Source organism: Mustela lutreola, chromosome 3 (genome assembly GCF_030435805.1).
Source record: "Mustela lutreola isolate mMusLut2 chromosome 3, mMusLut2.pri, whole genome shotgun sequence".
Taxonomy (NCBI): Eukaryota; Metazoa; Chordata; class Mammalia; order Carnivora; family Mustelidae; genus Mustela; species Mustela lutreola.
In genome coordinates, this window is record NC_081292.1 from 174,838,425 (window position 1) to 174,853,697 (window position 15,273).

At 39.1% G+C, this 15,273-nt stretch overlaps 1 protein-coding gene across 3 annotated transcripts in view; it reads right to left on the reverse strand.

Annotated features, from left to right (window-relative positions):
• Positions 1-390: 390 nt before the first annotated feature.
• DAW1 (dynein assembly factor with WD repeats 1) overlaps positions 391-15,273 on the reverse strand; it is a 44,865-nt gene continuing 29,982 nt past the window's right edge. For 2 of the 3 annotated variants that reach the window (XM_059167812.1, XM_059167811.1), the window contains 3 exons: positions 8,339-8,415; positions 5,787-5,949; positions 391-3,595 (listed from right to left, as the gene is read on the reverse strand). In XM_059167812.1, the coding sequence (XP_059023795.1) occupies positions 3,561-3,595; positions 5,787-5,949; positions 8,339-8,415 (275 nt within the window). In that variant the 3' untranslated portion in view covers positions 391-3,560. Of the gene's footprint in view, positions 3,596-5,786; positions 5,950-8,338; positions 8,416-14,893; positions 15,171-15,273 lie in introns of those variants that run through there. The other variant, XM_059167813.1, reaches the window with a different exon arrangement.

A 15,273-nucleotide genomic window follows, 5' to 3' on the forward strand; every position in this document is an offset into this window, starting at 1 on the left:
AAGGACAATGTTCCCAGGGTTCTTAAATTTTCATTGATAAAAATTTGAGTTATAGGGGCGCCTGGGTGGCTCAGTGGGTTAAGCTGCTGCCTTCAGCTCGGGTCGTGATCTCAGGGTCCTGGGATCGAGTCCCACATCGGGCTCTCTGCTCGGAAGGGAGCCTGCTTCCCTCTCTCTCTCTCTCTCTCTCTGCCTGCCTCTCCATCTACTTGTGATTTCTCTCTGTCAAATAAATAAATAAAATCTTTAAAAAAAAAAAAAAAAGGAGAGTTGCTTGAGAAGAATCAATTGACTTCAGTATCTGTCTTTGTTTAAGATAATGGCAGAGGATTTAGTAGTAAAAAAAAAAAAAAAAAAAAAAAAAAAAAAAAAAAAAAAAAAAATTTGAGTTATATTTCTCCCCAGGATAACTATAATACATTAAAGTGAGTTATATTTCAGCTATCATTTCTGAATAATTAATGCTATGTTCCTTTCTGAGAAATGTGTCCATATATCAGTTTTTTAAGATGATGGCTAAGTTACTGATTATAAGAGTAATGGGAAATATTTATCATGTTTGTGATGTGCCAGATATTCTCAGTCCTCTAAACAAGAATGATTATTATCACCCCTTTCTGGCTGAAGGAATGAAGAAAGCATGGTAGGGGAACTTGCCCAACAATTAAGAATTGGGATCAGAATATATATCCAGGCACTCTGATTCCAGACCCCACATATAACTCATTTATACCCTATAATACTCCAGATGAAAAAAAAGTGAGGGTATTATCATTTATTCTATTATCTTAAGTATCTAAACGTTTATTTTCTTAAGTAGCTTAAAAAATACTACTGGAAGAAGAACAAACTTCCACTTATAAAATAAGTCATAAGCATGAGAAGTACTTATTTCATAAGAAATATAATAAATAATACTGTAATAATGTTGTATGGTGAGAGATGGTGACGACACATCTCATGGTGAGCATTGGTGCTGAACGGAATTGTTGAATCACTATATTGTCCATCTGAAACTAATATAACATTGTATGTCAACTACACTTCAATAATAAAAAAATGCTACTGGATGGTCAAACATCAGATTCTTGATTTCAGATCAGATCATGATCTCAGGTTCATGAGATCGAGTCCCACATGGGATCCACACCAAGCATGAAGGCTGCTTAAGATTCTCTCTCCCTCTGCCTCTCCCACCAGCTCGTGCATGTGTGTGCATGCTCTTTCTCTCTCTCTCTCAAAAAAAAAAAAAAAAACAAAAACAAAAACAAAAAAACCCTACTGGAAACCTTAATAAGTATTCTATAAAGAAAGATTTCTTCATGAGAATTAGAGGAAGCTTAAAAAAATTAGAGAAACTTTCTCTGACTGAGGGTCTTCCAACAGCTTAATAGGTCAATGAGGTTTAGAATGAGCTCCATGACCATATATTCGTTCTATTGAACCATGTAACAAAATAGTATTGCCACCTTTCCTAAAGCCATCAAACCATCAAAGAGGAAGAGTCAATATCAGCTTCTTGGTTTCCTAAGAAGTAGCTAAATTTTGGCCCAGGTTTCTCTAATCCAAGCTCTCTTGGGCTTTGCCATCTCTGAGTGTCTTCCTTCCAGCAGCTGCACTGAAGTTTTGTTTTTTGTTTTGTTTTTGTTTTGCTTTGCTTTTGTTTTATTTTCCTTCTTGGGTGCTAGACATCCATTGATGATCTGAAGGGTAATTCTCAGCCCTGACCTTCCTACCGGTACGTATGATACTCTCCACCCATGAGAATGTAATGGAATCAGAATCCCTAACATGTGGTGTCTTTGGTAGATTATTTCCCTTCAATGTGATTCACCACCTCATTTTCTGATCAGGACAGTTACCTGCTCAGAAACATTTGCTGCGAGGGTTGCATGGATGATCTACATGGAGTGGGTGGGCGGTATCTGGCAGGCAGCACATGCTCAGCCACCTGACTGCAATTGTTATTATTGAGAAAAAGACTCCAGAAGATCCTCACGCATTCTCTAGTTCTGGGTTCAGGCATCACTAGTTTTATCTTGTGCTTTATCTTTTTTGTGTGTGTGCTTTATCTTTTAATAATAATTTTTAATAGGCATTAGAGCATTTTTACATAGAAAAGCCTTTAAAAAATAGTTTTCAGTATTTCAGCAGCAAGTGGGTTGATGTTTGGTGATTTACTCTGGTACCTCAATTGTCTCCTATCCAAATTTTTTAATTCAATAATTCAAAGGTCTATTCTGTTTAACTTTTCTTTTAGAGAAAAACCTGCCCATATATTTGATACCCACGATGAATTCAGAATATATTTCCTAGTAAGTGACATTCATTTTGCTTTCCCTATATGCCACCCTCATTTTACTCAGTGTAGGTTGTCAACTTTTTTCTGAGGGAAGGAGGTATAGATATACTTGTGAGTATGAGGAAAGATTAGGCTTCCAATTTTGCCTTTTTCATTCTTAGGTGCAGAAAGTAAAACCACTAAAGAAGTAACACAATTTCTAGTCAGATTCCAGACTGGCACAGCCACGGTACAGCATGGAGTTTCCTCAAAAAGTTGAAAATAGAACTGCCATATGATTCAGCAATTCCACTTCTGGGTATTTCCCAAAGAAAATGAAAACACTAACCGGAAAAGATGTAAGTGCCCGCATGTTCATTGCAACATTATTTACAATAGCTGAGATATGGAAACAACCTAAGCGTCCACTGATGGATGAATGGATAAGAACAATGTGGTATATAAATACAATGGAATATTACTCAGCTATAGAAAAGAAGGAAATCTTGCTAATTGCAACAACATAGATGGACCTTGAGGGCATTCTGAAAAGCAAAATAAGTTAGACAGAGAAACACAGGTACTGTAGTTTCTCACTCATATGCAGAACCTAAAAAGAAAAACAAAACAGAAAAAAAAAAAAAAAACACTGAATTCATAGATACAGAGAACAGATCGGTGGTTTGTGGTTGCCAGAAGCAGGGTATTGGAAGGATGGGTAAAGAGGGTGAAGGCTACGAAAATGTACAAACTCAGAGTTAAAAAATAAATAAATCTTGAGCATGCCATGGACCCCATCATGACTCTAGTTAATCATACTGGATCGTATATTTGAAAGTTGCTACGAGAATAGACTTAAAGTTCTCATCCCAAGAAAAGGGAAGCGTACGTCATAAATACAGATGTACGATTCACTAAAAACTGCTTCCCAAAACTTTAGTCAACAGAAATTATAATGGCCTTCAGAGTAGAATCTAGGAGACACACTGTTAAATCACTTTGGCTTCCTTATTCACTATCATGATGCTACTAAAAACAAAAACAAAATTGAAATGACCAGTGACATTTGCCAGACATTATGCTCTTTCTTGTCCTTCCCATCAAATAATATCAAGAAATGGTATAAATTTATCAGTTTTAATAGTCATATCCATGAAGCTGACTTTTGGAAAGAGAGAAAATGTGAAATATAAAAAACAGCTTGCTTGCACTATGTGAAGCTCCAGGTCTTGAACTCCATTGCTAGCAAATCTGCTCATCAACTGCCTTTTTTCTTCAGTCAGCGCCATATCCTACATGTGTTATCCTTGCTACCTAATAAAACAAATTTCACCAAGTTATTATTTCTTTATTTCATTCATTAATTCTCCCTTTTTACAAGTTGACCACCTCTGGGACATCGAGGATGATCAGTCCACTCAATGTACCCAGCTGTGGAGTCTTAGAGCTGCTCCAGCATTTAGGGGAAAAATAATTATTTTTAATGATTCCTGTCAGTCATCAATTGGGCAAGTTCATGTCCTACTCACACGTATGAGATTCATGGCATCTCAGAATTGGAGCCCTGAGAATGCAGCCTTCCCCCTGCTCATTCCTTGCACCCTCCCCTCAAACAACACAGTCAAGTGGAAAGACAGTGAATTTGAAAATTTCTAGATCTGGGTGATTAACTTATGAGGAGGCAACACATTCCACTTCAGAACATTTCAAAATGTCAATGGCTTTTTCTCATTGTTGGTAAAATGTGAAATGTGCATTCTCCCTCCCCACTGCTATGATAGACACTCTTCCAAAGCAGCTCTGATCGACTGGTCCCCAAGGGCACTGTTCACATTCATTATGCCTTTGGAAATGATCACCCTGGTATGGAGCAGCACCAGGCACTGCTGGTTCCCTGATCTTCGGGAACATATGACATCAGTATAAGAAATGTGCTGTTTACGTGGACTGAGAGAGGCTACGGAAACTGTCCATTCCACCAAAAGGCACCTCACCTTCTAAAAAAAATTAATGACCACACTGGCCAAATTCCTTCCAATTGTTTTATTTCAAGCCCAACCTCAGGCAGTCCATGAAAACTCACACAGTTAATCATACCTGGGTCCATCAAGAAAAGGGGGTAGATCCATTCAAACAAAGTGATTGCTCTGCTGCTTTCAAGACAGAAGTGTTACCCCTTTGTAGTAAGCTCCCCCATCTAGTAGGCCAGTATCCAGCACTTCAGTGCTTTGGGAGACACTAAATAAATCAATAATGTCTCAATGAGCTCAGGAGTGTAAATGCCAGCCCCAAAACAAGAGATAGACAATGTTTCTTCCCTAAAGTCTCTTAGGACCTCCTGTGACTCCAGGAAGAGGCATCATACAGCTGGTCTAACATGAGCCCTGTAGACTAGAAAAGGTTGGTCCTCTGACAAAGCAGTGCCAGCTTCCTTTTCCTTACTTGCCAGGAGCTTCCTACCTCAGCTGCTGGTGCCCCCACCACTGCCTCCCATCTCTTTCCTCATGCTAGGAAAGGATTTGACATTGAGCTCGCAATAAAATATGTGGATTCTTATGGCATTGTCTTAAGAGTACCTGCATTTTAGTGACATTAGCAAATCATAAACTCCAGAAAGTAATCCATAATTTTAGAAATTGTCCACAATTAAATAGTAAGAAGAGATTTTTTAGGGCGAAAAGGGAGATTATTCTAAGCACCCCTCAAGTTATATGACTAAGAAGCTATTTAATCGGCCAATATAAAAAGCCAACCTTGTGCATGGGACATTTAAGTTATTAGACCAGTTAAGCAATTTTGAAATTGCTCAACATAGTAAGAATCACTGGGAGTTAGGCAGATTCTGTCCTCTGTGTCCTCTTAGGGTGCCCCTACCCCACACAGCTTTACCACCCCACTCCATGCCAGGGCCTCCTTCCAGAGGCACCAAATAACATTACACCATACTCTTGTCACTTTCCACAATCAAAGTTAGCCTATTTTCAATTCAGTTCTTAAAAAACATTTCTAATATAATTAATTCACAATAAATTGTTAACAGTTGAAAAATGCCCAATATGGGTTCTCTTCTCCCAAATATTAATGTGTTAGTGGGGTATCCAAGGAGAAAACAACTTCGCTCAAAGAATAAATCTCTCATGGGCTGGAAGTCCAACTGTGCAGAACATGGGTTCTAGCCTGTTTTAGTTACTAACACTTACTGACAACTGAATATTAACCATTCGGTGGGTACTTCCTGGAGAGATGCGGTAACCAGTAAGGCAGGCTACTGAGCTCTTTGTTAAGAGCAACTAAAATTCAAAATTCACAAAGCCTTACAGTCAGAGCTCACCCCTGTGGTCCCACATGCTACTAAAATTAAATCACGGGTGTGGGAAACGTAAGCACACACCAGGGACCCTGCAAGATGGGGAGGGGAGAGCAGTAAAACTCTTTGGTATTCAGCTTGGAAACGCTAATAGCCAACTGAAAAAGAAAACCAAGTGTATGTGTTTCTCTCTCATACCTGTAATGATTATGTTGCCTTTGTAGTTGAAAGCACATGAAAAGATCTCATCTGTGTGCCCCTCAAGGACCTGGACGCACTGACCAGTCTGAGCATCCCAGATTCTCGCTGTTTTGTCAGCGCTGCCAGTCAGAATATGATTCCCCTGGGGGTTGAAAGAAATCTACAAGACAGAAAGGAAAATGACAGGTTTGTGTAATTTGATTCCTGATATATTTTTAATCAGCAGAAAGGGGACATGACTAAGCACCTGTCATCTTCCCAGCTTGGCATTTATTCTTACATAGAACAGTTCCTTCCTGAAGGGGGAAAAACTGCAGGGACTAATACATGAAAATTAAAGGCTATACAACAGAGTATAACAGGGCACCCCACACCCACCCCACAGTTCTAAGGAAAAAGACCAAAGTTCCCTTCTATTTCGAGTATTCCCCACCTAGCTTCTTTCCAAAAACTCAAGATGCAAGTCTTTCCACATAAAGAGACAGAGCCCTGGTGTGGATGAGAACACAAGTCAAGTTCCTTCAAACCCAAGCCCCCATGTCATCCCTATAACTCAACTTTCTCTAATCAAAGGCATATAAATCCTCTTTCTGATGAAGTTCTTGAACCTAGGTGAGGTTCAATGGGCTGAGGTTCGGAGCCAAGGGCTAAGAAAGAATTCTTTAGACGTCTTTGTGCAAAAAGGTAGTTTTTTAGAGCACGGGGACAGGACCCGTGGGCAGACGGAGATGCTACTGCCCAGGGCCTGTGAGGAGTGGCTGGTTATATACACAGGAGTTGGGTAGGTGAGGACAAGGGGGTGTTCAGAAGGGCGCTTGGGGTAAAGAAGACTGTCAGGATATTGAAGGCCTGGTTACTATCAAGCCAAGGCCACTTTTCCTCTAATGAGGCACTAACATAAAGACAATTGGGAGTCTCCTGGTGGAATGTTACATTCCTGCTATCAAGCGTCCTTGTTAGTGAGATTTAGGTTTAGAAGAAATTTAACTTTATTTACTTTTCCTTCTACCTCTGCCTCCTTTGGTTTTTTTATGGAGGGGAGGGTTTTTTTTATGGAGGTTAGGGCTTGAGGAACTGAGTTATGTGTCTTTGGAAACTGGGCTATTGATAAGGTAACTTCTTTGTTGTAAATCTCAAGGACATTTGCAAACCAAGGGAGACTCCTGCCTTGCAGGACTGTGATCTCTGCAAGATAACCATTTGCTTATTGTTCATGGCAATCGGGGCTTAGGGGGAGCGGATGGGGGGCGGGTTACAAGGCACCAGCCAGCCTCGTGCTCCCTCATTGTTTCCATCTGTGCCTCAGAATGAGTGAATGTCGGGGGGGGGGGGGGGGGGGGGGGGGGGGACTTTCGTTCTACTTCCATTCAAAGTAAAGTAGGTTCTATAAATATTTCCTGAGCGCCTCCTATGTGTCAAGCATTGTCATATAGTATCTGAGCGACTGTCAAAGGAAATGGTTAGTTCACTATTCCTTTGGGTTCCATGCTTATAACATAAAACTCTAAATCATCATAAGGCAATGACTTGGGTCACACCCTTTATGGTTGAAGGTTTGATGAGAACAAAGTTCAAGAGAATAGCTTTTTTTGTCCCTGTGTCCTCAGTATAATGCCCAGCACAGGGAAAGCTCTCAAAAAGCATTTCTTGAGTGAATGAATGAATGAATGAATGAATACCTTAGAATACCATAGAAATGCCATTGCTGAAAGGCAATTCAATAAGTAATGTATCACATATCCTAAAATGCAATATAGAGTGAGAGAACCCTTTATATTCACAAATGCACAAAACTTTGAAGGGCAGAGGCTCCTGTCCACAGTGGCAGGTGCAGAGGAGGGAAGAGTAGAGAAAGCACAACAGGGGGCAGTTCAAGGGTCCAGGGGCAGCCTTCCAGGACCTGAAGACATCAACCTGATCCTTTAAAAGGATAAATCTGATCTCAGGTATGAGACCAAAAAACTGGACTGAGCTGTGTGGGAGCTGAGAGTCACCAACCTCCGACCTTTCCAGAGTTTTCGAAGGACACAGCTAAACCTCAGATTACTGACTGGAAGGCCCTGCCCTGTGAATCAGCTTGTGGGAGGAGGTTAGACAAAATCTTAAGCTACAGCTTTGAAGTTTCAAAGTAGGTCATTTTAAACTCTGTTAAGTGTTAAATATTTCCAGGAAATACTTTCTCAATTGCATCTAATTTACAAAACACTTGATACTCGTTGCACAGCATGTTTTTTGCATAATACATACTTGTGTGTCTGCTCGGACCAGGAAAAGCACTTTATGAGTTTCTTAAATAGCTTTAATAAGTATTTTCAACAAGCTCAATCTTTTGCTGATGGCTGAGAAAAATGCTGTTTTATAGTTTTTAAAAGGTTTTAAGAATGATTTATTATGCTAAGTTTGAGGTCCCACTTAAAAATATAATTTTTAGGTAGCTGATTTCTAGAAAGAATGAGATAATTGGACAAACCCTATTGCCAACAGATCTATTGACACTAAGCACGCTATGTTTTTAAAACTAAATTGCTCCAAGTGAGAAAGCAACTCACCTTTGAAATTTCTCCTTCATGGCCTTCCAATTTGGTAATGCATTTTCTTGTGGCTGCACTGAAAACTCTTGCTGTTCCTTTTCGAAAGAATGGAAATACATAAATTCATCTGAAATACAGACCGTTTGAGCCATGTGCCCTGAATTATGTAATATCCATCCCTCTGATGTCCAGGTTCTGTGCTGCTTGTCTTCTTGCCTGCAGTGACAGCCACCACCTAAAACTGCAAATGTAAGCTGGTGCCAGGGTAGGAGAAGAATGGGAACAGGGTGCCCCTCCAGCCCCAAGCTTATTAGAAGAAATGATGGGTTCCAAGGTAGAAAAGGTGGGGGGGAAGGAATCCACAAAGAAAAAGCTTTTAATGGGAAAGGGAGAATTAAAACGAGTTTTGAGAGGCTGGTGATGAAACAAGCAGCCAGACCAGCATCATACACCAAATAGGAGTCTAAGGTGACAAAAGGTTCGAGAGGTCTTCCTGAAATGGAAGCCAGGAAAGAGTTGGTAGAATGGTTTATTCCCTGTTGTATCCCCAGGGGCCAGAAGTGCCAAGCTCCCAGTAGACAATAAGTGGATAATGAATGGATGGGTAGATGGATGGATGGTTGAGTAGGTGGATAGATGGGTGAATGGATGGATAGGTGGATGGATGGATGGGTGGGAAGGTGGATGGATGGATGGATGGATGGATGGATGGATGGATGGATAGGTGGGTGGATGGATGGATAGGTGGATGGATGGATGGATGGATGGATGGATGGATAGGTGGATGGATGGATAGGTGGATTGGTGGATGCATGGATGGATGGATGGATGGATGGATGGATGGATGGATGGATAGGTGGATGCATGGATGGATGGATGGATGGATGGATGGATAGATAGATAGATTGGTAGAATGTACAATGGATTGGTGGATGGATGGATGGATGGATGGATGGATGGATAGGTGGATGGATGGATGGATGGATGGATGGATAGATAGGTAGGTGGATGGATGGGTGGGCAGGTGGATGGATGGATGGATGGATGAGTGGAAGGAAGGAAGGAAGAAGTGGTATAGAAATTTCCTTTGAATTAAGGTATGGAAGAGCTAAATAATTGTAGAAGGAGAAAAACAGCAGTAGTAAAATTGTTGTCAGAAAAAACGTTAAAATTTTTCTGGCCAGATGAAGGCTGCTCCCTTATTACAATGCAAAATTACATAGGGGCAAAATTAGTAATGATAGGGAGTTTTGGTTACTTAATTTTCATTCAGAGAAGAGCAAAACATTTAAGTAAAATTTTTACTTGCCCTTCTGACAATGTCAACTTTAGAGGGAAATAGATGAAAAATGCTATTTTACAATTAATGTGTCGAACATTTCAAAAGCCTTAAAGTGACCAATGCATTTTAAAAATGTGTTAATGGGGGACCTCGGTAGTTCAGTAGGTTAAGCATCTGCCTTCAGTTTAAGTCATAACCCTAGGGTTCTAGGATCAAACCCCATATCAGGTTCCCTGATCAGCATGGAATTTGCTTCTCCCTCTTCCTCTGCTCCTCCCCCCCTACCCACGATCTCTCTCTCTCAAATCATTAACTTTTTTTTTTAAGAATGTGCTAATATTGGGGCATCTGGGTGGCCCAGGTAGCTGAGCATCCAACTCTTGGTTTCAGCTAATCTCGTGATCTCAGTGTTGTGAGGTATAGCCCCATATTGGCCTCTGTGCTCAGCAGGAAGTCTGATTGGGGTTCTCTGCTTTTGCCCCTCCCTCACTTGCTCACTCTCTTTCTCTCTCTCTCAAATAAATATCTCTTAAAAAAAGAAGTGTTAATACAAGAAAAATGAATATCCTACATATAATAATTCTCCAAATTGCTCAAAAGATTTTTAAACTTAAGAAAACACCAAAATAATATAACCTAAAACTACGTTTTTAAAAGATAGAAACAGGAATAAGACACCAAAAAATAATCCAGCCTTGAGAATGATTCAAATGAAGAAGTACAATGTGATTAATGTGAGGAAACATTTATCTTCACTTTTACAGCTTCAACTAACTCCTATTGAATGGATCCAGTTTTAAGAAGGGAATGAGAAGCAAGAACCAGAGTTAAGTAAACAAGATTTCTCCAAGCATCAAGACTTCTTAGAAGGTACAGAATGAGAAGAGGTTTACAAAACATACCAAAAGAAAAAAAAAAAAGTTTTTTTGAAGTAATGTCTTCTAGAGCAAGGAAATGGAATCACTGATAGGGGACGTAACAGATGATAGAGAAAACAGAAGAATTACTGAACTTACAGTTAGTTCTCATCCATCTCTCAGTATCCTGATCCCTAGACCTTGCTTGTTTCTCCCCTCCTAGTGCTGACAATCTCTTAACATTCTTTATAATCTATATTATATATATAACTTACTTATTCTATAATCTATATTCTATAATCTATATATTCTATATATAAAGTATAATCTTTATACTCAATATTCTAACATTCTATGGAAAACACATATATGATATTCTTCATATCTTCCCCCTCCATAATATAGCTCCACGTGGGAAGGAATTCCTCTCTCTTTTGTTCGCTGATATAGCCCATGTTCCTAAAACAATTCCTGGCACAAAGTAGGTTCCCTATTCTTTTTGAATGATTTTTTTTTTGGTATAAGTGAAAATGATATTTAAAATAAAAAGTGTAGATTAATTACAGTTGAGGTATGATTCTAAAAAGCAAAGCTCTGTAAGATGAAAAAGTAAGTAGTTACTCTGAAAAAGATCGTTCTCCAAACTTAGGGCATTTATATTCAAGGATATAGAAAGAAATTTATGTATGATCAAAGGATCACCTCTGAAAAGTCGTAGTGAGTAAGGGTACAGCATGCAAATGTAATTTTGAAAAGTGAGAGAAAGTTGGAATAAAGACTGTGTAATTAAAATGAATCACTGGCAAAATTCCATACCTGGTTATAACACAAAGTATATGTGACTATCTAACAGTATGTTAGTCACAAAGAGCAAATGCAGGCAAACAAAGAACAAATCATATCTGGAAAAAGCATCCCATTTTTGCTAGAATTTCTTAAATGGCTTTTAAGTTTACATGGACATGATGTAGAGTCACATAAGGTCAGTCATTAAGGGAATTAGACATAGTGAAGCATCATGTGTGATTATCAAAGAGATGACTTAGACACAGTGTAGGCTAATGTGTGCTGACATGGTGAGGACATAATCATAGAACAGCATGATATGCATTCATGGGGAGGTGACACAGAAACAATATAGTGTTATAGGTGGTCATCACAGAGATGATGCAGACATAGTGAAGCATGATGTGTGGTTGTCAAGGAGATGAAAACACACAGCATAGCATCATACAGGACATCAAAAAGATAATGGAGATGGTGTGTAGAGTTATCTATGGACTATAGAAAGATGACACATACCAGTGTAGTAACATATGGGGTCATCAACCAATGGGACAGATACACTGTAGCATTATAATAAGGCCATCATGGATATAGCACATACTATATCATGAAACACAGCCATCGGGGAGATGATTCAAAATAGTGTACCACTCAACATGGTTATCAAGGAGATGACATAAACATAGTATAGCATATATAAGATATATCCCTAGTTGGTCATCAAAGACATGAATAATGACACAGCATCATGTATTTATCAAAACATTCAGTCGTAATGACACACCACAACACATACTTAAAGTTGATACAGAGTGTGGCAAAATCGTGAAGCATCACTTATTGTCTTCAGGGAGCTTACGCATAGCTGGGCATCATCCATGGCTATCAGGACAGGGGGAAGTCACAGTGTAGGATCATATAGAGCAGGTTAAAAGATGATACATAGTGTAGCATGATAGGTGGTTGTCAGAAAGATGACCTATAGCATAGACTCACATATGATTATCAAAGACCTAGTCAGACATGGAATATCCTGGGATTTACAAGGAGAGAAGACTTTAGGCAGAAAATGGAAATACACTGTTTGTCCCACATGGTGTTACACATCAAATTGTGTCCCCCGCAAAACTCCTATGTTGAATTCCTAACCCCGAGTATCTTAGAAGTTGACTCAGTAGGGAGATTTGAGACTTTAAAGAAGAAATGGATTAACATGAGTTCATTAGAGTGGGCCCTAACCCAATATAGTTGGTATCCTTTTAAGAAGAAGAGATGAGGATACAGACATGTAGAGAGGGAAGACCACATGAAGACATAGGGAGAAAAATGCCACCTGCAGGCCTCAGAAGAAACCAAGACTGACAACATCTTGATCTCAAACTTGTAGCTTCCAGAATGGTGAGAAAAGAAATTCTTTTTGTTTAAGCCACTTAGTCTGTTGTGCTCTGTTATAGCAGCCCTGACAAATGAATACAGTTACCCAAGAGATGATGCAGTCACACAGGAGCATTATATGTGCTTACCACAGCAATACTGTAGTAGCATACATAGCGGACCAGATGGTAAAGATGCTCATAGCATCATACGTGATTGTCAAGAGACTACCCACAATAGATCATCATACAGTATATAGCTTCATCTGTTGTCAGAGACACAATGAGACTTAGCATAAGTTCATACATGGTTGTCAAGGAAATGACCCAGAAATAGTGTAGCATCACTTTGGCTGTCAGGGAAATGATGCAAATGTAGCATGGCGACATATATTATCATGGAGCTAACAGATATTATAGTGTCATACGTGGTCATCAGAGTGATGACATAGACATGATTTGTGTCATATGTGGATATAATGAACTTGAGACAGACATATTTAATGTCATAGGTGCTTATCAGGAATATAAGACATAGACTTCAGCATTAAAAAATAGGAAAATAACACAAACATAATGTATCGTCATACTGTTTTCCAAATGGCACAGACATGGTATAGTGTCATACATGATTATCATGGACATGATATAGAAATCATCTAGTCACATCCTCTAGCAGCTTACAGGGTTGTTAAAGGGATGAGAGAGTAAAGCATCACACATACTTGTTTGGGAGGTTTTGCATAACAAAGCATGGTTTTCTAGGATATGATGCATATATTATGTAGCCTCATGTGTGGTAATTGAGAAAACTCTCATAGTAGAGCATCACACATGATTTTCAAGAAGAGGATATAGATGTCCCTGTAAAGAACATAATACAGACATAGTATAACACCATACATGTTTTTAAGGCAATAACACAGAAACAGCATGGCATCTTAATAATTGTCAGAGATAATGTGGTTATCAGAGAGATGAGACAATCTGAGTGTAGCATCATACATGGAGGTCAGTGAAGTTACACACTTTAACATCACATAACCTCATTAATTGTGGGCACAGAGAGCATAACATATGAGCCCACTGTGGAGATGACACACACAATAACACCACACATAGCACTCAAGGAGATGACATTAAAGGATAGTGTGATAAGCAGACTTCAAGGATATAATCTAAGTATAACATGGAATCATGTAGTTTTGTAAATGAAGGGATCCAGACATAGCAGACCTTGAAGATGTGTTTATCAAGGTGATGAGGTAGAAATATTATAGCATCACACATAAATTTCTATGAAATGGTGAAGGTATGGTAGAATATTATATATGGTTATAAAATATTTGATGTAGATATAGTGTAGTATCATACATGATTTTAAGAGGAAAGACAAGGACTATAAATTAAAACAGTCAGGTATATGATATAGATACAATATAGCATCATACTTGGTTGTATAGCATCATACTTGGTTGTTAAAGGGTTAACATAGCACAGCTCCATACATGACCATCAGGTGGATGGCACAGAGGTGGTGTAGCATTAACTGCAGTCTTCAGGAAGAGGACATGTAGTGTTCTGTAGCATCTTACTTCATTATCAAGGTGATGACTCAGAACAGAATCACACATTGTTGTATGACGGCATGAGATGACAGAGACTGAGTATAGCATCCCATGTGGTTGTCAAGGAGATGATGCAGACACAGTATCACATGTGATTATCATGGATATGATATAATGACAGGGGGGGCTGTGAATGAGGCAGAAGTTGTATAGCATTTTACATGCTTGTCAGGAATACATAGCTGTTATGAAGATGACCTGTTGTTTACTATCATAAATTATCATCCAGGACATACTGTATATGTAGTATACCAATACAGATGGTTGTCAATGAGATGATGCAGACATCACATATATGGTTTTCAGTGAAATGTCACAGATACAGTGCAGCATCACATATATTTGTCATCAAGATGAGTTCTAGTATCACAGCACACACAGTTATCAAGGCAATGATGCTGACGTAGTATACATCATACACAGCAATCGAGGAGAAGATATAGGTAGAGTGTAATATCATATATGGTTTTTTTGTATTTTTTAATTTTTTATTTTTTATAAACATATAATATATTTTTATCCCCAGGGGTACACGTCTGTGAATCGCCAGGTTTACACACTTCACAGCACTCACCATAGCACATACCCTCCCCAATGTCCATAACCCCACCCCCCTATCACAATCCCCCTCCCCCCAGCAACCCTCAGTTTGTTCATATATGGTTTTTAAGAAAATTTGAGTATGGTGTATCGTGCACGGTGATCAGGATGATGATGGTATATAAAGCAGTATCTCATTTGGTGACCCAGGCCTGGAGTAGATAGAGCATGTGTCCTAGAGGGACAAGGTGGGCATAATAGAATAGCATACGTGGTCAACAGGGAAATGACATAGAGGTATTGGAGCATCATCTGTGGTCTTCAGTGAACAGAGGTACACGTAGTGTACCACCAGCCCATAGTTATCAGTAAGATGATGCAGACCTAGGTGGTAAACAAGAACATGATGTACAACAAAGCATCACAAATGTCATCGCAAAGATGTGTTACATGCAGCACATGTGGTATAAAGATTTATGCAGATTTA